The sequence below is a fragment of the Coccinella septempunctata genome, chromosome 9 (assembly GCF_907165205.1).
Source record: "Coccinella septempunctata chromosome 9, icCocSept1.1, whole genome shotgun sequence".
Classification (NCBI taxonomy): domain Eukaryota; kingdom Metazoa; phylum Arthropoda; class Insecta; order Coleoptera; family Coccinellidae; genus Coccinella; species Coccinella septempunctata.
In genome coordinates, this window is record NC_058197.1 from 7717313 (window position 1) to 7741739 (window position 24427).

Sequence of the window (24427 nt, forward strand, 5' to 3'; positions counted from 1 at the left end):
TGGAGCGGCCACATTCTGAGGATGCAAGACACAAGACTCCCCAAAGTAGCTCTGTATGGCGAATTGGCAGAGGGAGCCCGGAAACTAGGAGGCCAGTATAAGCGGTTAAAGGATACACTATACATCATTCCCTAAAATAAACTAATGCCAATCCTAACTGGGAGCAACAAGCGTTAAACAGGTCACAGTGGAGATCTATGGTGTACAGTTATAATGGAGACTCGAGAAGAATTCAGCGGCGGCCAGATCTGGTTGGTGACTATTCATGCCCGGAGTGTGGAAGGATCTGTAGGTCACGGTTGGGTCTCCTCAGTCACATGAGGGCACACAGTCGCAATTAGCCCCAAGAAATTATAAGTCTGTTCTCTTTTTATGTCTTTTTGTTGTAGATAAATTTCCGGTAACGGGAAACAGCAATGAATGAATTAATATTTGACCATTTTGGAAAAAATAAGTATTCTTCATATTTTCTTCTATAATGCGTTGTTCCGCTGTTCCCCAGTTATTTGATATTCAAATATCAAAAAGTTCTCTGACATTCAAAAAATCGGGTATTTTGGCTGGATGCAAAATGCAACTCATCTATTTATTCACGGCCATCTATAGAGACTAATTTAGAAGGATGTGGTTTAATAACCACGCATAACATTTATTTACATGAAAGCTGGCGCCATCTACACATAACATATGTGTAGTGTATCAAAGATTTTCTCTTTATTTTTTGATAATAGCTCGTTATTCTGATGGAAATTTGTTGTTATTAGTAAGGTTCGTCTAAACCCTTTAGTATTAGCCTTGTTTATAGGGGGTTATATAAACAAGGGTATTAGTAAGGCCTTTCCAGATTGCTCCGGGAGTGTACCGCTCTTATCCTTTTAGTCCAAGATTCCAGAGCGACCAGACATATATTATTTTCACACAGATGAAACTCTAGGATCTCAATAGAGTCTGATGCGCTTTGAGTGCTTTGAACTTTGAAAGATTATAGACTCTATAATCTTTGGCTTTGAATACCTGCGAACTTGTGGAGCTTTCCTAGTGACACCTGGGCAGATACCAGGTGGCAAAGGTAACTTGAAATAGGTGTTATTTAACTTATTTTCACATGGCTAATTTTTATACCGGGTGTCCCAGAGCTTTTAGGCCAGCAGATATCTCAGTTACCTGCGAAAAAAAAAATTGAAAAAAATACTTGTCGTAGGAGACCATACGCTCTTTCATGCAGCATAGCAAAATCCACCCCCTGACAAACAACCCCTGAGAAACAACCCCTAACTTTTGTTTTTCAAATGGCACCCCCATGTTTGTTTGGCTTCAACTGACACCTCTTTTTAATTCTCAATCAATGATATATCATAATATGTAGTTGTAAAGATAGTCACTCGATAAAATTGAATTCGTTAGTGGGTACTGTTAATTGGACTGATCGAATTAGTCCACATTGTAGAGACAAGAAAAAGTGGATGTTGAAAAAAAAGAGTCAATAAAATGACTTGAAGCATGTGTGGCAAGTGCTGGCCAACATTTTGAACATTTTCTTTAGTATAATGTTGCAGTAAAATACAGCTGAGCGTATAAATTCGTATTTCATTTGTATTTTTATTTTCCATAATTCTGCATGCCATTCTAGCTACCATGATACATCATTGAATGAGAAATGAAAAAAACTGTAAGTTGAAGCACAACAAACATGGGGGTGCCATTTGAAAAACAAAAGTTAGGGGTGGTTTCTCGGGGGTTGTTTGTCAGGGGGTGGATTTTGCTATGCTGCATGAAAGAGCGTATGGTCTCCTACGACAAGTATTTTTTTCAATTTTTTTTTCCGCAGGTAACTGAGATATTTGCTGGCCTAAAAGCTCTGGGACACCCGGTATATGTTTTGAAGAATATTATTCTGAAATTATATTATAATAAGTGACAGACACACTTTCCTTGGCCAAAAATGGAATGGAAAAATTGAATTTATGTTTTTTTGTAATATAGGCAGTGTCGGATCCAGGAGGGGGCACGTGCCACCCGCAAGACCAAAAAGTCCTCTCTCGCTTGCAATAATCTTTCATATGATTTTCAAACCTATTCCCGAAAATTAACGTCACTGGATACGAATAGTCCAACAAAACTAGAATCTGGGAGATCTGGGACCCGTTTCTGAATACGACTTCATATTTTGTTTCATATTTTCCTGTTATTATTTCTGTTAGTGACCATTAACACTATTAACAGTTTTTTTTTTTACTATATCTTGAGAATAGGAAAAGCGTAAAGCATTATCATTGAGAAGTGTTTTTCAGATTAGAACAGAAAATTTTAGGTTGGGAGAGATGACAGGAGGTTGTGCAAAATCGAATCCTGGATCCGCCCCTGAATATAGTAGATTATTTCCAAGGTTAAAATTATTTGATGCTTGGAAAAACTTCAGTGAGATGTTGTCACAGCTCATTATGAAAAATATGACTATATTTTTTTGTCTAGATCGGATCGGAAAACATATATCAAAGAAAACAAGTGATCACAAGAAACTATTGTTAAAAAAAAATATGCAGGGCGAGTATTTGACACGTACAAATATTTTAACAATATGGTCGAAAGACACAATTTTTTCTTTTACCATTTTTTACGAGTCGGCTCGGTTTAACAAATACAAGCTGTTGAAAAACCATCTCACAAACGGTTTCATCGAATGAAACGAATTTCGGAATATATTTTTTCATTTTATATTTGATGAATCTTTTTCGAACAGAAGATATCAATCACGTCTTCCAGTTTCCTCATTATGACCATTACGTACTATGAAAATATACCAAAAATATTCAAAGAACCCAACTTTTGAAACTAAGTTGGATGCTATATATCTAATGAATATTTGAACGTTTTATAAAATTAACGTATTTTTTATATCTTCTCGTATAATACACCGTTTCCGAGTAATTTTATGTTCAAAAATCAAAAACTATCTGTGAAATTTGAAAAATTTGGTACTTTGGCTGAATACGACTCTGAAAGATTCAAGCTACTACCAACCCTGTCCGTCATCAGTGCCATTGAACTCAATTTCTTCATTGAGTTCAATGATCAGTGCTTATTTATTAGCAGTGATTGCTCTTGTCAAACCCAAAGATGATAGAGCTAGCTCTATAATATTTGGTCAAACTGAGGTCATGGAAATACCCATAAAGATGTCTATGGAAATACCTATGGAGGGTAGAGAGACCCTCCATAGAAATACCTAACAAGGTGAATTTGTCTACATTTGCGTTTGGTAACCAAACTGCTGCTGGTAGCCACAGATTATAGAAAACTCTGTAATCTATGCTGGTAGCTCGCGAGCAATGGATTGGTGACCACTGGTCTAAATAAACAATTCGAATCAACGATGCAGGTGATCTATCGAATCAACCATAGATTGTCTATGGAATCAACTAATTATTTAGGGCACCCTGCATACAACTTACGAATCCATCTCCTTGTACGGTGCTGCCCTTTATTGTCTAAATCTTTTTGGGTCCTCTCCACGATTGTTCCTATGGAGCAAAGATATTACTCTGTCTAATATCCTTGGTTATAGACTTGTTTATAGGGTTATATAAACAAGGGTAATATCTTTGCTATGGAGGGTACCCTCCATAATCGTTCCAGCGAGTGTGTTTCATACAATGCCGACCCCCGCACATTGACATGTGCTTAGTTTGATAAATTAATACTAGGTTACGCTCTTTATAATAGGGATCTTCATTACCACAGATCAAACAGAACGCTGTTCCATGTTCTACAGCATTCTTCTATTATAAGAACCATCTATCAAAGATTCCTGTCTCAAATTAGAATTTCTTCGAGATATTCCCAGTGGACGTCTCTGCCTGACTCTGACGTCATATTCGGGATTTCCATGAGCAGAAGCAGAATCGTTATTTCGTACTCAACGAATGAGCAAGGCCACCGGTTTCCGCGCACCGCACCCAAATCATATCGTTTGAGAAGTGAGGGATAAAAAAAATAGGATTTTTGGTATTTGGCTTGGTGCTGTAGTGCCGTTTTTCTAATGTATGCATCTAAGAACTTTTGTGTATGTTAGTTTTCGATGGATTAGTGACATTTTATGAATATAAGCGTATGTATTCGTGATTTGGTGAACGTTACATTAGGATAGCGCAGTCTGGACCTTTTGGCTCGTCTTTGAAATCTTTCCGGAAGTAAGTAGCTCACAATTGATCGTTTGGGTGGATCAACTCGTTACTTCGTTTGAGCTTACATTTTATGTTTTGAATAATTTTGTAGTTTTTTCCATCAAATTAGCGGCTATGAAATTGTAGTGTCATGGCGGCCTGTCATTTTTGAGCCATTACTTTAACTCTTGGTTGAAACTCGGTTAACGAATCACCAATTAGTTAACAATGTTATTCCTTCAAAATGGGTTACGTGAACTACCAGGAAGAAAATACATCAATTAATCCTTGATAGAGATTTTTACTATTGGGTTTATATTGAAGTATTAACTGTAGGTGTGTCCCAAAACAACTTCTCATTTAAAATACGAATTTTTCAACTTCAACAAGTTTAATAGGTAAATAACTGATAATATTATTATGGCTATCATTTTTATTTGTAATATGGTAGTTCATTAACCTCAGTATCAATGAAAAATAGAAAGAAATTGTAGAACTCATTTATACAAGACCTACTTACTACATTGAAGTATTGAAGATGAGTTAATACTTCTGAAGTGAGATTGGTATCCCAGAATTCTGGATTTCCTTATTAATAATAATTATTCCTCATTTTCGGTTTTGATTTAATCCAAATACTAATTGTTATCAGAGAAGTACCACCGTTCTCGGTATTTCTGTGAGTCATCTTTCATCATTGTTGCATTTCATATTTGATCCTATGTGACTTCGTTAAATCATTTATCAAAAAGTTTTTTTTTCGATTTTCGAATGTCTCCTTGATTTCTTCTTTATGTTAATCGTATAACGATAAGTATATTACGGCTAATTCAAACGAATAAATGAGTGAGAATTTGGATCAAATAAATCATCATTAGTTGAATGGAATATCAAAACAAAGAGATTAGAAAATGAATTCAATAAAAATGGTCATTCATATTACATGCACTGATGCACAACAGAAATCTAGGTTGGTCAGAATTTTGCCTTCACCATCTCAGCCGACTTTTTTGGGGTCATCAATGAAAGAGATTCCACCAAAAAAATAAATATTTTTAATTCAATCTCAAAGGTTGGGACGTCTCCAATAAAAATAAATAGGTAGTCCGTATTTCCCAAAAATTTTATCACAAGATCACTCTCAGTTTTTCCCTAAAATTTTATCTGATCCACGAAATGAACGTATATATAATCGAATGTATTAAATCACGAGTAAACTTTCACATCATGATAAAAGCATAAATATTTTACCTAATTCACGAAATAAACAGTATGCGTGTATGGACGCCATCGAAGATATTTCGTTAGTTTTTTAAAGTAAAAAACTTATACATATTTCGAAATGAACTTTTTCCCTAAAATATTTTCAGACTTCTACAACTTCCGGTTACACCGGAACAGCCTACTGCGAGGGCAAGCCCGGTATATCTTTGCATCGTTAGATAGCTAATTTGATGGTAACTGATAACAGTACCTATAGCAAACCTTGGGTAAAGGTAAAAACTCAACAGTTTATGAGTTATTGGGATTCTTATGGAAAAAATGGTGGGAACGAGAGATCATACTTTTGGAATATTTGTGCTGAGGATTTTTTTTAAACATTTATTTCCAATTTTCCATGTGTAGAATTATTACACCGTTTGCTGTTTGGACCTTAAATGTACAGGGTGTTAATGTGAAGATCATGAAGTAGGACTAAACGAAATCATGAAAACTCGAGATTTTCAAATGACAATTGTGTCAATCGATTCTACGTTAAAAAAGGGTGTGTAGGTACCTAAATATACCTTACACCTAAAATAGAAACTTTAGAGTTATCGAATCTATCTTGATTTTTCGAATTGGCTGATTTGTGTCTTTCTCATGCCAAAGATTATTTTCCGAACCTGCATACAGGGTGTTCCAACGATTGCCCATTAGACGTTTCTGGAGAACTGTACCATCTGAAAATCAGTATTATGAATTAAGATACTTACATGTTTTTTAAATATCAGCTCTACTGAGCTAAAATATTTTTGCTACCTTACCATAACATGATTCATTTAAAATAATATGCTGATTCACCGAGATGGCCTATTAGATGTTTATGGAGAATGTTGAAAACGGAAGGCCATACTTTTCGGGATATTTCTGCATGGGAGGTTTTTTCCAAAAATTCTTTACCATTTCCAAATTTGCGATTCTGTGTTAATAATAATAGCTGAAAAAACCTTATACTTGAAATGAAAACTTTCATGAGTTATCAAGAGAAGCTTGACATAGGAGAAAGGGGCCATTTTGAAGAATTCTGGAAACCAAAGAAAAAAGATAAAATCCTGTAGTTTCGACATTTCATGAATTTATGAATCCTGAACAATCTCAACAAAATATTTATTGGATACCGTGGGATACATTTCATGAAAAATAAATTTTTTTTTTTATCGGAACATGGATTTTAGTATTTTCTGTGGGCTCCTGAGTCGAAGAATAATCAAGCAGTTCGAAATGCCAACTCAGAAAGTTTCCATTTTAGGTATAGATTTTTTATAATAGAGTGAAATAAATAAGAAATGTAGTTTGTAATTTAAAAATCTTTAGTTTTGTTCAATTCCATTCGTCATAGAGATCCCAAAAAGCAGTGTTTTAATTCTACCCAATTGGAAATTTGAAAATGGAAAAAAAACCTCCTTAGCAGAAATATTTTAAGAAGTGTGACTTTCCATTTTCAATATTTTTTTTCCATAAGAATATCAACAACTCATAAACCGTTTTTATGAAAGAAAGAAATATTCAAATTCAGAGCATATTGATCAGCATTCAAAATTGTTACAATTATGTTTTCGTTCGATTAAGCTAAGAACATAAACAGCAGCACAAAATTCAAATTTCCTTCGGCCATAGATTCACATATAATAGTTCTATAGTCTATATAAGTGTCTCTAGTATATATCTGTGTTCTGTGGTTTATAGGTCACTGTTTAATCATAGTACCAACCTGACACAAAATATCTTAAGTCTTGGGCTATTACCAACTTGAATTCCATTTTCAATAGCCACCCGAGATGTCAATCATTCTTGAATGGACTATATTAGAGGGGAGATACAATAGACCGGTCGCGGTGGCAGGTTTGGGTTAGTCCGTCCAACACACCCAGCAATCAGTCCAACACCTCAAGTAATTTTAAGAAAAAAAGTCCATAAACATAGGATAGCAAACGTTTCATTTTCGAAATAAAGGGTGTTGAAGTTTTCTTGGATTAAAACAGTTTTTGTAATGATTATACGAGATTATCGAATCTTTATGGATCATGGCTACATATCGGTAGAATAACCATGAAAACTAATAATGAATTTATTCACCACAGCTAACCAACTGGATTTTTCATGAAAAATTTTATGAGGATTTAGAGGGAATCGTTGAACATTTATTTCTCGAAATCGGTAGCAGATATGACGAAACTACAAGAGACCATAAAGTTTAGTATAACAACAAAGCTTGTTTTTACATTTTTTCAAATCAACAGTGGCTCTCACAAGAAAAATTCTGGAGGAAAACGGAGGACAGTTTTCCAGAAAAAATATCACCCTGTAGATATGCAATCGAGATTGGCATGTCACATGGTGTGAACTATCAACTATAATATTCATGCCAAATTTCAGTTGAATATCTTGTGAACTGTAGATACCATAGGAGAAAAACTTGAAAAAAATTAATCATGAAATATCCTTAGAAGATCGGTTTATTATGAATAGTCTTTTCGCGTGCGATAAGAGATCGGTGATAGTACAATCTACCATTCTGGATGACGTAGTCCGATTGCTGATTCAATGTGAGGCGTTTGTCCCAATTGGTCTTCCCGTTCTTCCCAACCGAGCCATTCCTATCACATAATTTAGGCCGTGCTTGGATCATTGTTTGTACCGCAACATCAGAGAGAATCTGGGTCGACCGCAAGGGGGGCTAAGAGGGCCCTCACTCCTTACACGATATACGCGAAATGCGGTTATTCTGAAGGAAACAACGTTTATACAATATTTACTGATTTAATGGACTTGCTTCATATAAGTACTATATGGTACAATAGTACAGAATTTTTCATGCTTACAGCCAATCCGTATTCTCTACCTCTTGCTCTAGGGCGGCCTAAGGCTTACGCAAACCTCATGATGATCAATAATTTCTTGATAAATTCCCATTTGTGACATTACTGCCGTAAATGCACGAATGAATTCTCTGCACCGTACTGAAATTCTCATCAAAATTGTACATATGTTGCGGAGTTATGGAAAGACAAACATACAAACACATCTATATTAATAAAAGAGGATCTATGGTTTGCTTCAAAATGCTTTATTGTTCAAACGATCGCACCAAATTGGAAATTTTTTTTTTTGTTGTGTTTATTCATGTTAGGACAAGGTTTATATAACAAAATATTCCCAAAAAAAATTGTACAGAACAGAAAAAAAGGCATTCCTTTTTCTTACGACCAATCGAGCAATCATAGAGTACTTATAGGTTTTCGACATTTGGACAAAAAGTTAATTTATATCGAGTAAATCGAAAATTTAAAATGATGAGTTCGTTATTATTATCTACCCTAGAAATAATTTAAATGGCAAAACTAGGTTTGCCGGGTCAGCTAGTTTATAATATTAGTAAGCATGGACGTAGCCAGGGTTGAGTTTCATTTTTGTGATTTTGACATATAAAGTGAGACTCTTTGAAACTGATATTATGTACCTATATCATTTCGGGGAGGGTTTGAACCACCAAACCCCCGCCCCCAGGCTACGCCCGGGTTGGTAAGGAAACATATTGAAAATGATCAGAAACAACTGTGGTGACACATAATAAAATGAAAATAGTTTATTTCAAATTGACGCCAAAATTCCCGCCTTTTATTGATTTCTTTTAGCGATCGCAGCTACTCCTATTTTCCCCGTTTTTGGAGACATTTTGTGTAGTGCGTTGGTTCTCCTTCTCTCTACTCTCCATATGTCCTATAAGGGAATGACATTAAATGAATACAAGCAAATACCAAACAACACAGACAGAGATACATTGTACAGGTGGTCCAGATCGTAACCAAGAAATTATTCTACGTATTCTACATGAAAAATAAGCCCCAGTTTGTCATATAAACATATGTCGAGAAATGTTTCCTCTCCTAGATACGGGGTGTTAAAATTATAGAAAAAAAATAAGTTTTTTATTAATAACTTTCATACTGCTTGAAATATTTTTATAGGTTTATAGGTTTTGAGCATCAAGGAGCACTTTTTGCATAATATCATTTCATTCTATTCCACCAGTGGCGTCCGTACTGCAGCGAGATTAGATATTTTCAGATAAAAAATGATACGCCACTGGTAACTATTTAAATCCTTATTTAATTTGGAGCAAATTCGGTCTCTTGACTTTTTGCTGTACGAGGCACCGTTTCCGTTTAAAAAAATAAAACACATTCTCACGCATGAAGAAATCGTCAAAATTTGATATAGCAATAAAAAGCTTACTACGGTCTTCATATTATTATGTACCTACCATATCAAATTTTGGCGATTTCTTCATGCATGATAATGTGTTTTATTTTCTTAACCGGAAACAGTGCCTCGTACAGCAAAAAGTCAAGAAAACGAATTTGCCCCAAATTTAATACGGATTTAAATAGTAATTTTCATTGTCGGAAAAACCAGTGGCGTATCATTTTTTTTTCTGGAAATGTTCAGTTTCGCTGCAGTACGGACACCACTGGTAGAATAGGAAAGAAATGATATTATGCAAAAAGTGCTCCTTGACGCTCAAAACCTATGTCTCAAATTTCATAAAAATATTTCAAGCAATGTGAAAGTTATTAATGAAAAACATTTTTTTTTCTAAAATTTTAACACCCCGTATCTCGGAGAGGAAACATTTCTCGACATATGTTTATATGACAGACTAGGGCTTATTTTTGATGTAGAATACGTGGTTAAAATTTCTTGGTTACGATCTGGACCACCCTGTATCACTTTGGCGGATCTTTCATGCATGTTTATTACTTGCTGTATAATTTTGTATTAACATACGGTTGTCTTTTTCAGGTGATCCTGATTTCTAGCGAGCAATCACAGTATGAACGAACTGGATTCTCTCAGACAAGAAGCAGAGACCTTGAAGAATGCTATCAGAGTAAGTAGTTAGTAACGTAATAGTTTTAAACCTTTATATACTATGTCAAGGATGAGGATGTAGTGCATTTTTATATCGTTCAGCTTCAACACGAAATTGTAATAGCCAGTGGCGTAGCTAGGTCTGGTAAAACAGGTCGATAAACACCCTGAATTTAGACATCCCACTTTCATATATGTACGAGATTTAGTTTAATTTCACCATAATTTGAGTCGTTTTATCTCCGTAAATTTCATGTCGCCTTCATTTCAAGCAAATTTCAACGCAAGATAAGGAATAGATAAGCTCAAACTTTTCTGATATAGGTGGAAAAGCAGTGAAGGCAATAAATATTATTATTGAATTAGCCAACAAGTTCATAGCAAGAAGTAGTTATGAGATTTCAAGGAAAATTTAAGGGTTCCTAGAGAAAAGAATTATGATGCTGTAGATGGGCCTGCTGATTTTTCTGAAATTAAATTAAGAATTTTTTTAATTTTTTTGGATGCTACCATTCAGGCACTAAACTCACTCAATGTAGCTATATTCATTGGTTTTAGGCAAGTTTGATTTCGGAAAACAATATCAACATTCCTCCAGTTCGCTCCTAGTATCGAGTAGTTGCAGCAGACCCAATAAGGTTATTAATTATTTCTTTGAATTCCAGGATGCTAGGAAGGCAGCATGTGATACCAGCCTCGTGCAGGCAACTGCTAGCCTCGAGCCAATCGGCCGAGTGCAGATGCGGACGAGAAGAACACTCAGAGGTCACTTGGCCAAGATATACGCCATGCACTGGGGTTCGGATTCCAGAAATTTGGTTTCTGCCTCGCAAGACGGCAAACTCATAGTATGGGACAGTCATACTACCAATAAAGTGAGTAATTTTTATGTGAACCATTATAATAACAACAATAACTGATACAGACTAAAAAAAATATATACTTTGAGGCATTTTTTATCCAGACGGCGTGAAATCCAAATAAATATTTCAAATTATAAAATTTGGAAACATGGATAGACAAAGGATACCTAATGCAGATAGCAGTTGCTCGTTGGAGCAGTTCTGTGTTCTGTGCTGAAGGATTGTTCCAAAGAGTAACAAATTGTTACTGTTTACTGTTAGTTCTGATCTCCATACGATACCAGTACTACTGCTTGTGCTATCTATAAGCCACTCTTCCTACTACTGACTTCGCCTGACAGTGTTGCCAATATAGCATATGTTGAAATATAGCATATATTTCAAAGAATTGAAACTTGCCTTAGCTGTCACCTTTTGGCGACTTAAAATAGTTCAAATAAAAAAATATTCGGATTTCACGCCGTTAAGGTCGAAAGTGTGCGTTGATATTTACTATTCTGCTTACGTATATACACTGAGCAAAAAAATTAACGCACATTCTGAAAATCTCAATTTTAATGAAAGTTAACTCTACATTGACCTTATAACTTATTTTTTATGTTCTCTCGGGAAGGTTTTGAACGAAACAAGACACATTGTAAACACAATCTTATGTAAAAGAAGAGAAATGAACAATTTTCAAAATACTGAAATACTGATAAGTGATTTAATACTTGGTATTTCCACCCCTTGCGTTAATTACAGCTGGGCAACGACGGTTCATACTCAAAATGAGTGATCTTGAAATGTTCTGATCTAATCCTTCCCAGATTTGTCCGAGTTGGATTCCTAAGTCATTAATAGTAGCTGGATGATTTTCTGAACTTCTCAGCCTTCTATTGAGGTTGTCCCAAACCTGCTCAATCGGATTGAGATCTGGACTTCTTGCTGGCCATTCCATTCGAGAGACTTCAACCTCTTCAAGGTACTCCTGAATGTTGCGCGCACGATGGGGTCTGGCATTATCGTCCATAAAAATGAAATTTTCACCAATGTATGGGGCAAATGGCACTACATGCTCTTCAGGAATGTTCCTTTTATACTTATCAGCATTCATAGCTCCATTATCAACGACCACTAGGTCTGTGCGAGCAGTCAAAGATATTCCACCCCATACCATAATCGATCCTCCCCCGAAACCAGTAGTATTCAGGAAATTGTACTGAACATATCTTTCATGTAGACGTCTGTATACAAGGGAACGTCGATCACAATGGTAGAGGCAGAATCTAGACTCATCTGTGAAGAGAACTTTTTCCCAATCTGCCTCTTCCCAATGGATATGCTCTCTCGCAAAATCCAAACGCGCCCTTCGATGGACTGGGGTAAGAGCTGGGTCTCTTGTCGCGACACGAGGCCTTGAAGCATATTCTCTGAGGCGATTTCTTATTGTCTGAGTGCTAATTTGCACCTCATGAGTTTGCTCGAGCTGAATTTGAAGGAGGCGAGCAGTTGCAAACCGTTGTCTCAACGAAGAAACTCTCAAGTAACGTTCTTGAATGGCAGTTGTTACCCGTGGTCTACCCTGTCCTGGTCTTCGGACATTCATACCTGTCTCCCTGAATCGCTGCAACATTCTGGACACACTTGTATGGGAAACTCCAAACCTTTCTGCAATTCTTGTGTATGTCCACCATTCTTCTCGCAAAACTATCGCTTGGGCACATTCCTCTTGGGTCAAATTGCGTGTTTCGCGTTGTATAGCGATCGGGTGTAGAAAATCAAACGAAAGAAAAACTATTGATCACTAGAATTGATCGAGAACAACTGATTTTAGAATGGAGGCAATACATTCAAAATTTGATAATATCATCATTTTTTATTCCTGTTGGGAAAAAACATCTGTATTGAAGAAAACCGTTGAAATTGGATAACATATGCATAATTCTGATGAAACTAATTATCATTGAGAACACCTCCAGTTGTAGAATAAATTTGAGATTTCCTTAATGTGCGTTAATTTTTTTGCGCAGTGTATTTGGGTGAATCAAATTTTAAATTTCCACATGAAGAAATTGTGAATTTTTTTCTTATTGTCCACAATTAAATGATTTATTCTAACGATAATTTTCCACTGTTTACGATTCTGTATAGAGCAGAGCTGTTTCTTCAAGAAATTAGTGAATTTTACTAAAAAAACAGCCCAAATCTGGCCTGTCCCCTGGCCCACTATTCAAAAGTATTCTCAAACCGACTATACATCAATTATTGATGAGACAATTATATTACTTATATTCCCTAAACAAGACAGTTTCCTTTTTATCTTTAAATATGGCATATATCTCACGAAACAATATTTTTCATAATCAGGTCTCCCGGACAACTCCAATTTCACAGAATCAACACTTGTTAATTAGATTGCAAAATAGTTATAGCAATGGAAGAAAACTCCTCCCGCTACATTGTTTCATATTGTGTAAATGAATGTTTGAAAAATTATGAACTCATCTTGAATTTGAAGAGAAAAAACGATTATGTGTATTTTTAATTTAGGGACAATTTAGATGTCCCATAGACATATCTGGTTGTCCAATGGAAATATTACAACCAATTATCTTGAAGAAGGTACTAAATGAAACAAATTCAATTAAGTATCAGTAGCAGCAGTTTTAATGATACGACAATAAAAACGTTATCAACGTTCTTAATAATAAACAACTATACAAAATAATAATTTCAAAGCGAAAGGTCTTAAGTCTTGAGACAGGATGTCAATTTTTGGAATTAGGGTATCAAACATCAGAATGTTCATATTTCTCAAGTAAAAATCTCATCACATCGTTTTTATTGAAGGGATAACAAAAATTTACAATTTACAACTACTTCGGTTGTCCAAGGGACTGGTTGTCCAAGGGATCTAAAACTAAGCCGTATAATAAATATAAAAATTTTTTTGGGTTTTATTTAACCTTTAAAGTGAAATATATATAAAATAGCATATAAGTAAGTCTAAAAGTATATATACCGGGTGGTCTACCCCAGGCGCGGCGCTCATTTTGAGGGAGTAAATAAAGATATTTTAAAAATATTATCTTGTGGTGTGTGTAGGGTGTTGAAAAGCACAATTTGAAGTTATTGTCACATAAACAGGGTCAAATATAGACCAAAGTTACACTTTTTTAAATGTAACACTCTCATAAATGTAACAATCTCAAAAATGGAATGGTAAGCTCAAATTATGATGATTTTCTTCAGATCACTTTATACCTTAGAAGGACCATTTACGAGATGATGGCGAAAATGGTTTACTAGTTTTGAATTAAAAATCGAAAATTGCTCAGAAACTATCAGGTTTAGATGTGGGAAAACTTTATGAAGATAGTTTCGAAATTAATTTTTACGTTCAACGAGATATAGAAATACCGGGTGTGCCATTTGAAATAAGAAAGTTTTCGAAGATTATTTATAGTTGATGTTTCAGAATTAATTATGATCAGAGTTGATATTTTCTTTTATATGTAGGAGTAGCCAACTTATATACTCGAAAAAATCCTGTCTTTATCGCTGGCGTAACTAGTTTCTTCATTGATTGCTATTTTAAAAACCTCGATTTTCGATTTTTCGCCATTATCTCGTAAAGGGTGCTTCTGAGCTTTAAGGTATTCTCAAGAAACTCATCATAACTTGAGCTTGCCATTCCATTTTTGAGGTCAAATATAGGGTGTTACATTTGAAAAAGTGTTACTTTGGTCTGTATCTTTATTTTCGAACACCCTGTATATATGACAATAATTTTAAATTGTGATTTGGGACATTCTACACACAGCACAAAAAAGGATTTTCAAAATATCTTCATATACTACCTCAAAATGAGCGCCGCGTCTGGGGGGGGGGGCACCCGGTATAAAATAGTTTAGTACAATATAATTTATTCTTATGTTAAGTATACACGTATTTGTGACTGATGTTGATCATATAAAAGTTGATTCACTCAAAATTTGAAAAATAGGCAACTTGAAGCTGTGTTTTGACAGATTCACGTATCTGACTCATTTTGCTATGAAATCATGAATTTACAAAATTGAACGTTATCCTTCTTTGCGTGAAATAAATAGTTTTGGTGTTCATAATAAATCATTCAACAGTTCATTTCTTTTCGTAGGTTCATGCAATCCCTCTCAGGTCTTCTTGGGTTATGACCTGTGCATATGCTCCTTCAGGAAGCTATGTCGCTTGCGGAGGGCTGGACAACATATGTTCTATCTATAGCCTGAAAACGAGAGAGGGCAATGTTAGAGTTAGCAGAGAACTTCCAGGTCACACAGGTTATTTGTCATGTTGTCGATTCCTCGACGACAACCAGATTGTAACCAGCTCAGGTGATATGAGCTGTGCTTTGTGGGATATTGAGACAGGTCAACAAGTTACATCCTTCTTAGGTAAGTGATATACTGAAGAGCAAAAATAGACTGAATAAACAGAAAGTTTACCATTTGCAAAAATGTTAGCTTCAATAATGCATTTTTTGTTGTCTCTGATGAGGAATTGTTTCAAAGGGTCTGCTGGTTTCCTTCACCTTATTTCGTAGCCTTTATGTTGCTTCCCCTGAGTGATAATACAGGATGTTTCAAGTTCAGATCTCTGCAACTTCAGTTCATACCGGAAACAATCTACTACTTTTTATTTCAAATGTCGCACCAAGTATATCTTCAAATCGTGAGATAGCTGATTTGATAGCAGTATATGACACTTTGGGTAAAATGTGGAAGGTTTATGAGTTCTTGCGGTTTTTATGAAAAAAATGGCGAATGCGGGAGGTCACACTTTTTTGACTGTTTCTGCTGAGGATATGTTTTTCAAAATAATGTTGACCATTTTCAATTCTGCCATTATTTATTAGTGTGACAGTAACACTATTTGCTGTTTTGATGGAAAATGTACAGGGTGTTTATGAGAAGATCATAAATTAGAAAAAATCGAATTTCTTTTTTTTTTTTTCTTCTTTTCTCCCGTCCTATTTTGAAACTCGAAAACTCAATAATTTTATACAAATATTGATGAAAACCAACGACGAAGATTGAAATATGCATTCGATAAGTGCAATTTGAGAAAATGATTAGTGATCATTCCGAAATATTGTTTTTTTTTTACTTTTCGTATTATCCACATATGTCAAAATTGAAAGAGTTAAAATTTTTTTGGTGATTGGTGCTTTCAAGATCGCTGCAGTTCCTACGACCTCAAGATTTCACCTAAATTGGGTACATAGCCTCATTGTGCTGAGACCAGATTGTCTGCACTAGAGGGGCTGCTAGATTGTGTGATTTAATTACCAAGAATAAATAATGATAACCTATATTATTTATTCTTTCAGTCGATTCTTCGTAAAGAAAGAGGGGGGGGGTTAACTAAATGAACCCTACCCTATACCTAGAATTGAAACTTTCAAAGTTTCAAAGAAATTCTTGCAATAAGGGAAAAAAGCCATTTCGAACTATGTACTTGGTTATTCTGTGACTTCCGAAAACCTCAGGAAGAAACTAATTGTGGATTTATGCAGCATCAAATAACAGTTTTAGCTTAACAATTATCAGGTAACAAATAGCCTGAATATTATAATGTATGCAGACCAAATTAACAATTAACCTAACTGTCTTTTCAACAAAAACCCCTGTTATGCTCAAGTATCAAGTATATCACTAAACCTGACATGAATTATTTAAAAAGAACATACAAATAGTATCGTTCGTTTTGTTATTTGTTTTGACAGAAGTTTTGGTTGAGTTTCGTGACAGTTTTCGTGCGTCTATCTGCGTATTAAGTTGCGCATTATAAGAAAATCACGTTCAAATAATGTAGAAGTTGAGAGTTTGCTTGTTATTTATTTGTAATATTTTTTACTTGGCTGCATAACTACTCTTAGGCCTGCCGCAGACATGCAACTTTTCAGTTGCGCAACAGTTTGATTGCAAGCGGTTCGAGGGCGCACACAAAGGCAATCGCTGCAACTATTTAGTTGCATGTGTGCGGGGCCCCATATAAATGCATTGTACTCACTTCTGCAACTAAACAGTTGCAAAACTGAAAAGTTGCATGTCTGCGGCAGGCCTTATTGAAAAATATACATTTAACTTTTACTCGCTATTTGTTAATTGATAATTGTTATTTGATATTTGTTATTTTGTGCTGCATAAACCCACACTAAAAAGCAGCAAATAATTTTGGCATTTCATAATATGTATGTCAAAATTATTTCGGAACATGGGAATTTTCTTCTATATAAAATTTTTTTAGTCTATTCAAGAATGATTGACTCCTAGTAGGTCTTGAAAGTCCTGGCGCAGCTTTATGTCTGGTACCAAAAGATTCCAAAAATTTCTGTACTTTCAATCACAGAATATATAAATATAACCTAGAAACTTATATGAAAGTAAGAAATATTCAAATTTGCAGCATATTAATCGGCATTTAAAATTGACACAACTATGTTTCCAATTTGTACGAGTAAATTAAGAACATGATGACATTCCTACACATTCAAGAATCGAGCGCTAGGCAAGACATATATCTATTTTATATAATAGATATATGGCGCCAGACCCCTCAAATATAACATAGAAAGGTGTTTGAAAAGAAGATAAATTCAAAGTCAGAACATATTAATGAGTATTCAAAATTGATACAATAATGTTTCCAATTTGTTCGATTGAATTAAGAACATAAAGACCTGTACAAAATTCAAATTATCTTCGGTAAGTGCATAGATCACTGTTTATTCACAATACCAACCTGAATTCCATAACACAAAATCTTAATTTATTGGCTAATACCAACTTAAATTCGATTTTTGATATACACCCGTGATCATTCTCAAATGGACTATAGTAGAGAAACCAGATGTTGCAGAGGTCTGAAAATATTTTAAGAGGAAAATTTATTTTTCTACAAGCGTGCGCGTTCAACCTTTTTCCCGCACGCATTTCAAGTTGCAAAGAGTCACTTTTCCAAAACGTGCGGGAAAAACGCCTGCTATTTCTTTCCCGCACGCAAATGCGTGCGGGAATGGATTAGCAGGGGTTTTTCCCGCACGCAAATCTTATAGAATAAATTAAATTCTATCATGTCTCTATGCACCGAACGTCAACGATGAGTAACCCATGGTAACGACATGCAGAGTTACGTCTGTCATTTTATATGAATTAATCAAATGAGATATGATCTGCATCGTGCAATTGATATATTTATATATTTCAAGCGCTTGTAGAAAAAATATTGTTCCTAACTCTTGCGGAAAGTGTCTTGCCCGCACTCAACTGCTTACCCGAACTCTGCTTCGCATCGTTCGGGCAACGGCAGTTTCGTGCGGGCAAGTATCACTTTCCGCACTTGATAGGAAAATAACTATTTTCAAAACCCCAACATGAGTTTTTTATAAACGTCTAATAGACTATCGTAGTAAATCACTATAGTTGTTTTTCTCCATAAGGAGAAATATTTCATCCACGCCAGTGGCAAAAAGTTTTTATAATAATTTACTCGTCTCCTTGAGCATTATGAATTTCATAAATAACTTTTATTTTGATCGAGTAAGCAAAGTTTGCGAACGCGCGCAGGTAATTCTGATTGGAAGAACGAGCGTTCGGGTTAGGAAAATGCCTGGCCTGTAAAATCATTGAACTAAAGAAAGTTCAATGTGTAAAATTCAAAGTCACAGACAGAGACGTTTGTGGTCATAGGCTCAGAAAACTCAACCGGGAACGACTAGAATCTTGGAACATAGATTTATGTTCTAAGACTTGAATCGGGCTCTAAACATAGAGATATTTGCTATAGGGTTGTGAAATTTCAGAAGTTTTATCGAGTATTGGGATATTGAAACGGATGAAGATATTATTGATAACTACATGAAATTAATATATTTCATAAATAATCTTACAGTCTTAGATAAAGTACATTATTCTTCTCGCGTATTACTGCTATTGTCCACTTGGATATTATCCATCTTCCTAATAATGATTATAATATGCTCGTTGAATAATATATGTACTACTATTGCTGTCCCGAATTATTTTGATTCAGTAGGAATAATCGATATAATTCTCTTACAGGTCACACAGGTGATGTAATGTCATTATCGCTAGCACCAGACATGCGCACCTTCGTTTCCGGTGCTTGTGATGCTTCCGCCAAAATGTGGGACATCAGAGACGGAGTTTGTAAACAAACCTTCCCAGGACATGAATCAGACATAAACGCCGTCACATTTTTCCCTAATGGGTAAAATTCTTTGTTTGCTAGAAATTACACCGGATTAAAATAAATCGAACCGCTGCGCTATTGCGTAGTGGTATATTGTGCAATGAAGAAGGAGTTGTAATAACTTGGGAAATGAGTACTATTCCATATGAACTGTACCCTTTTTCTATTATTATTGGGTTATACATACTCTCCTTCCGCACCACTTTTATTATTGTGACAGTTAACTATTTTGATGTAAGTTGGCAACACATTGGTAAATCAGCTGTTTCGATTTTGTTATACTTATTATTACACGGGTCAACACACAATTTGACTTTGACTGCAAAGCATAAAATTTCGATAGTTTAGATCCTAATTAGACGAAAAAAAAATATATGGCATGAAAAAGTTTGCTTTTGTGTTTAGGAGACTGATTCAACGATATGATTTACAATAAGTACAAGCAACATGTAGAGCCCATGGCTTGTCTTGATTCCAAACAGGAAAGTCAAAATATGCTTCATAGGCTTCAGAGAGGACGTAAAATGTCTTTAATTCGTATTTCACCTCATTAATTATAATAAATTAACCACATATAAAACAAAATGCATCAGCATCGTATTTACACTTTCTTGACGACATTTGAAGTTTGTCTGGGCTTGTAAACAACACCTTATCGTTGTTTATGACTCGAGTGCCAATAGTGACACTTTGTAAGGGTAAACACCCCACTCTCATCGCGCGGTTTTTGAATTATTACAAATTATTAAAAAAAAATGAATGAGTATTAATACTATAACTATCATAAAAGCAATCTTTATACCAAAAACAGGTATTTTCTTTTCGGGTTTGTGCATAATTAACCGGAAAATCCTAGTATAAACGTTAGGACAAAGAACGAAAAATTTTTTGTAGAGTCGTGTTATATACCTGGATTACATGGTGAAGTTTATAAACAGAGTGTGCCAACGAAAAAGTTTCACCCTCATTTAACTGCTTTAAAATGAAAAGGCAAGACAAAATTGCTGATACGTGTGCTATTCAATTATTCCATTGATAACGACATGACTGCTAAAATAATGAAAAAGGCAATATAAAAGAAAGTCCACTTAGTACTCAATTGAAAAAGTATTCACTTTCGTTATTAGTTTATTAAATGTGAAAATCACCATTTACTACCATTGACTTTTACACAGAAGCAACAATTTTCATTTTAAAGGCGTGTAATATTTTCGTTGCCCCACTTTAGACATTTTAACAGTAAGTCTATCCAAATAAAACACTTCACCAGAAAAATTTTCAGCAGAAAATATACACTGTTCAACAACTGGGAGATCACATATAAATTTCTCTTTCTCTTGTGCCTTTTGTCAAGTGGAACATCTGTTATTTCAAAGAGAATAAGGAGAAACGATGATATTTTTATGTGTGCGAAGTTGGCCCAGCACTTTTCGATTTCCAAAAAAAAAATTTTTGTGCTAGGTTTGTGCTGATTTGTGCCGTTGAAATTTTTGTTTTATTCCACACAGTTCTCAAAATATTTTACAAAATGCATAGAATGGGCTAGCCCAGCACTTATCGAAAAAATTAGTTTTGGTGACTGAAACAGGTTGTGCTATGCATGTACAGTGTTGTGCTGTTCGAATTTTTGCGAAAATGTTCGGAAAATCGAAAATGAAGAAAAAAGTTAGCCCAGCACTTTGGATTTTTCTTCTCAAAAATTAGTGCCTTAAATATTTTCTCGAAAATTCGTCGGATTTTCCGGGAAATTTAGATTTTGGAAAAAAGTCAGCCCAGCACTTTTTTGTTTTTGCAGTTTAATTTTTTTTATAAAGTTATTCTACATTTGTGCTGATTTGTGCCGTTGAGATTTTCATTTCCTTCAAATGGTGGATATCAGAAAAATCAGTAGATTGCCTGAAAATCAATATAAATGGCAACAGGCCTAATATTCATCCCGTTGAGGTTGGCAACCCTACGTGCACAACCTACGACTCATCAAGTTTTGCATAGCAAAAAAATTCAATGCCACAAAGTAGCCATCTTAGGCTTATCTTTCAAATTCGACTAACATAAGTTAGCCTTTTGGATTTTGCAAAAATCTGCTAGCATTACTTCAGAAAATTTTATTCATTTTGTAAACTAGCTAATGTCATGCAAGAGCTAAGAGTTATTTGATACACATAAAAACATCCTTCAAAATTTCAAAGCCTACTTGACGAGGATATCCCATATCAATAACATTTGAAAAAAGATTTTGTTAGTGCTCATCACTATCAACCTTTTTCTCTTGTTAGTTTATTTTTCCGTTTTCCTTTCAGTTTGTGTATAAAAATTGGACTGATGATTGAAAATTTGATTTCCAGGTACGCGTTCGCAACAGGTAGTGATGACGCCACGTGTCGTTTGTTCGACATAAGGGCAGATCAAGAACTGGCGATGTACAGTCACGACAACATCATCTGCGGTATAACGAGCGTCGCATTCAGTAAATCTGGTAGATTACTGTTGGCAGGTTACGACGATTTCAATTGCAACGTGTGGGATTCTATGAAAACGGAAAGAGCAGGTACGTCTCATCGAATTCAATTTCAAATACACTGCCCAAAAATTTATGTGGATATTCGAGAAAAAAAACTATGATTGGATCATGCGTAGTTACTAAGAACCAAGAAAACACGCGAATGCCATCTGCCAATTTAATTCGTCCCTTTCTTAGGTATTAATTCTTAGAAACGCTGTATGAATGCACCCTTCCTTTCTGCACATGAATCAATTTTTCAGTATTGCTGTATATAACCATTATGCTGATTACTGATTGTCGAGTTGAAAGCTGAGCGGCCATGCCATATATCGATTATATTCTAAATACAGATAGAGTCTTAACTCGGGATGGATAAATTTTTTAATTTTATGGATTTTCTTGAAGGGTACATATCTCTAATTACGCATACCTACCAAATATCAAATTTTTATTCCTTGTCGATAAAATGTTATTCAACAAACATCAAATGAAACGGACAGTCAAAGAAGTCTTTAGTTCAATGCAGATAGTACGTGCAGCGCAGGAAAAAACTGCGTCACCTCACCAACCGGCGTTTCTATTTGCGCATGACCTAACGCTTTATTTGCGCATGACCTAACGCTTTATTTTCGCGGCCTTGTTCTTTTCTATGCTTCACAAAAACTCACGCTGCCTAACCTCACTAACCTGCGTTTCTATTTGTGCTTGGCCTTATGGCCAATTTTTATTGTTTCGGCTTGGCGAAACTGTCAGATTATATTTTTTCCATTATTCTGCAATCATTAGCTTCAAATTAAGAAAGCTTGAGAATGTACACGTGACGTTTTTTTTTTTGCAACAATGGCGCCCTCCCACAAATTTTCGTCAAGCTTAAATTGTCAGATTAAGAGAATATATACTTTTCAACATGTAATTAACTACATCTGACCCTCTCTAGTATGTACAATGATCTTTTTTTTTACTATTCTGACAGGCTAGACTACAGGTCTAATTTTTAGTAGAGGTACTCTACAGGGTCCAAAGTATCTACCCTCATATTAATCTGACACGCTCGAGTAACTCGCCAAATTTCCCTCTAGGGCTCCCCAACTAATAACTATTGTTCGTTGAGTTTTTCGACACGCCCATACCATCTTAGAATCGATTACTTGAGAGCTGAGTGGTTTGATCGTAGTCTGACTGTCGGAAGGTTTTTTAGAGCATCGTATCTGAAAATTTGAGGAAGACACAAAATTTCTCTTTCATGTTTCTTTTCATTGGTTTATTTCCTCTATTGTGTTAAACAATAGGAATAAGGATTTTATTAAAATCCTTCTTCGAAAACGTTGCTGGGTCTAGTGCTCATATAACAGATAATTCTATAAAAGGTAAAAAACTATCGATTATTTTCAGGAATACTAGCAGGCCACGACAACAGAGTAAGCTGTTTAGGTGTAACCGAAAACGGTATGGCAGTGGGAACAGGTTCGTGGGACAGTTTTCTGCGTATTTGGAACTAGACAACCTGTTGAAAAGCAACAAAGGTTCTTTTTCCACCCACATCACACTGATGATGATTCATTTGATATATTTTCTCAGCATTTATACAATTCGATGGGTAGTTTCATTAGTGTGCTTCATCATTTCATGTCTCATCTTGTTGAACGAATATAAATATCCTTGTATGAATTTTATAATTTATTATTCGTCAAATGTATGTACTGTTTTCATTTGATTATTTGAAAAAATTGTAATTATTATTTTAAAATTTATAAATGACTTTATTTAATATTCACTCATTTATTTCTCAACCCCTGTTCACTTTTTCTATTCAATTCTTTTATTTAGGTGAGATGTGAAGTGTTCAAGATGAATTTCCAATTTTTGTGGTTAGGTACGAATACAAACTCAAGACCAATGTTTAGTAAATACGTTATTTATATAAGTATCCATATATCTGTATGATATTCAGCAAGTCACTTGAGGAATCTTAACGTAATTTACGAAATTGAAGCATTTTATAGTGTATACGGATATATGAATATGAAATATTAACTCTTGCAAATCTCATGAAGAATTCCTAAATGGCATATGCTAGTCTTTTTACCAAATATTTGAAATGTGCCATAAAAATTATTTACTGCAATTGTCGCACCGACTGTGAGTTTGTCACACCACAAGAACCAAAAGTGAAATAAATATGTGGTGCAATTGTTACATCAAGTTCAGAACTTTGAGATACTGCCTCCATTAACTCAAACTTTTTCAAATAGTGTTCTATTTGATACTTTCTTGTTTGAAAATCTTGTTTAGAAGTATGTATTGCTGTCTATGTTTTTATTCCTGAAAAGGCGACAAATACTTTACATATTAACTGTATTCGACAATCACATTTCACAGTATCATTTTGAGAATAATCGAGAAATCGATTCAAGAAGTTAATCAACCCCTGAAGTGATGAGAAACAGCAATGATTGTTCAGCGCAAATGTAGAAAAAAAAATGAATTGAAATCTGAGATGACGAAGATTTCGATTCATTCGTATG

General features: G+C 34.9%; 1 protein-coding gene across 1 annotated transcript; it reads left to right on the top strand.

The window, feature by feature from the left end:
• The first annotated feature begins 3900 nt into the window (after positions 1–3900).
• LOC123319847 (guanine nucleotide-binding protein subunit beta-1) lies at positions 3901–23672 on the top strand. Its single transcript, XM_044906825.1, has 7 exons — positions 3901–4190; positions 10230–10317; positions 10964–11173; positions 15303–15579; positions 19249–19417; positions 21745–21947; positions 23295–23672. Exons 2-7 carry the CDS (start codon positions 10261–10263, stop codon positions 23399–23401), a joined length of 1023 nt encoding a protein of 340 aa, XP_044762760.1. The 5' UTR covers positions 3901–4190; positions 10230–10260; the 3' UTR covers positions 23402–23672.
• Positions 23673–24427: the final 755 nt, after the last annotated feature.

Bases quoted from the DNA above. Each gene is read 5' to 3' on its own strand.
- LOC123319847 (XM_044906825.1), top strand. From the start codon at position 10,261: ATGAACGAACTGGATTCTCTCAGACAAGAAGCAGAGACCTTGAAGAAT. The intron at 15,580-19,248 runs GTAAGTGATATA...ATTCTCTTACAG, and splicing joins ACAAGTTACATCCTTCTTAG to GTCACACAGGTGATGTAATG. The intron at 19,418-21,744 runs GTAAAATTCTTT...TTTGATTTCCAG, and splicing joins GTCACATTTTTCCCTAATGG to GTACGCGTTCGCAACAGGTA.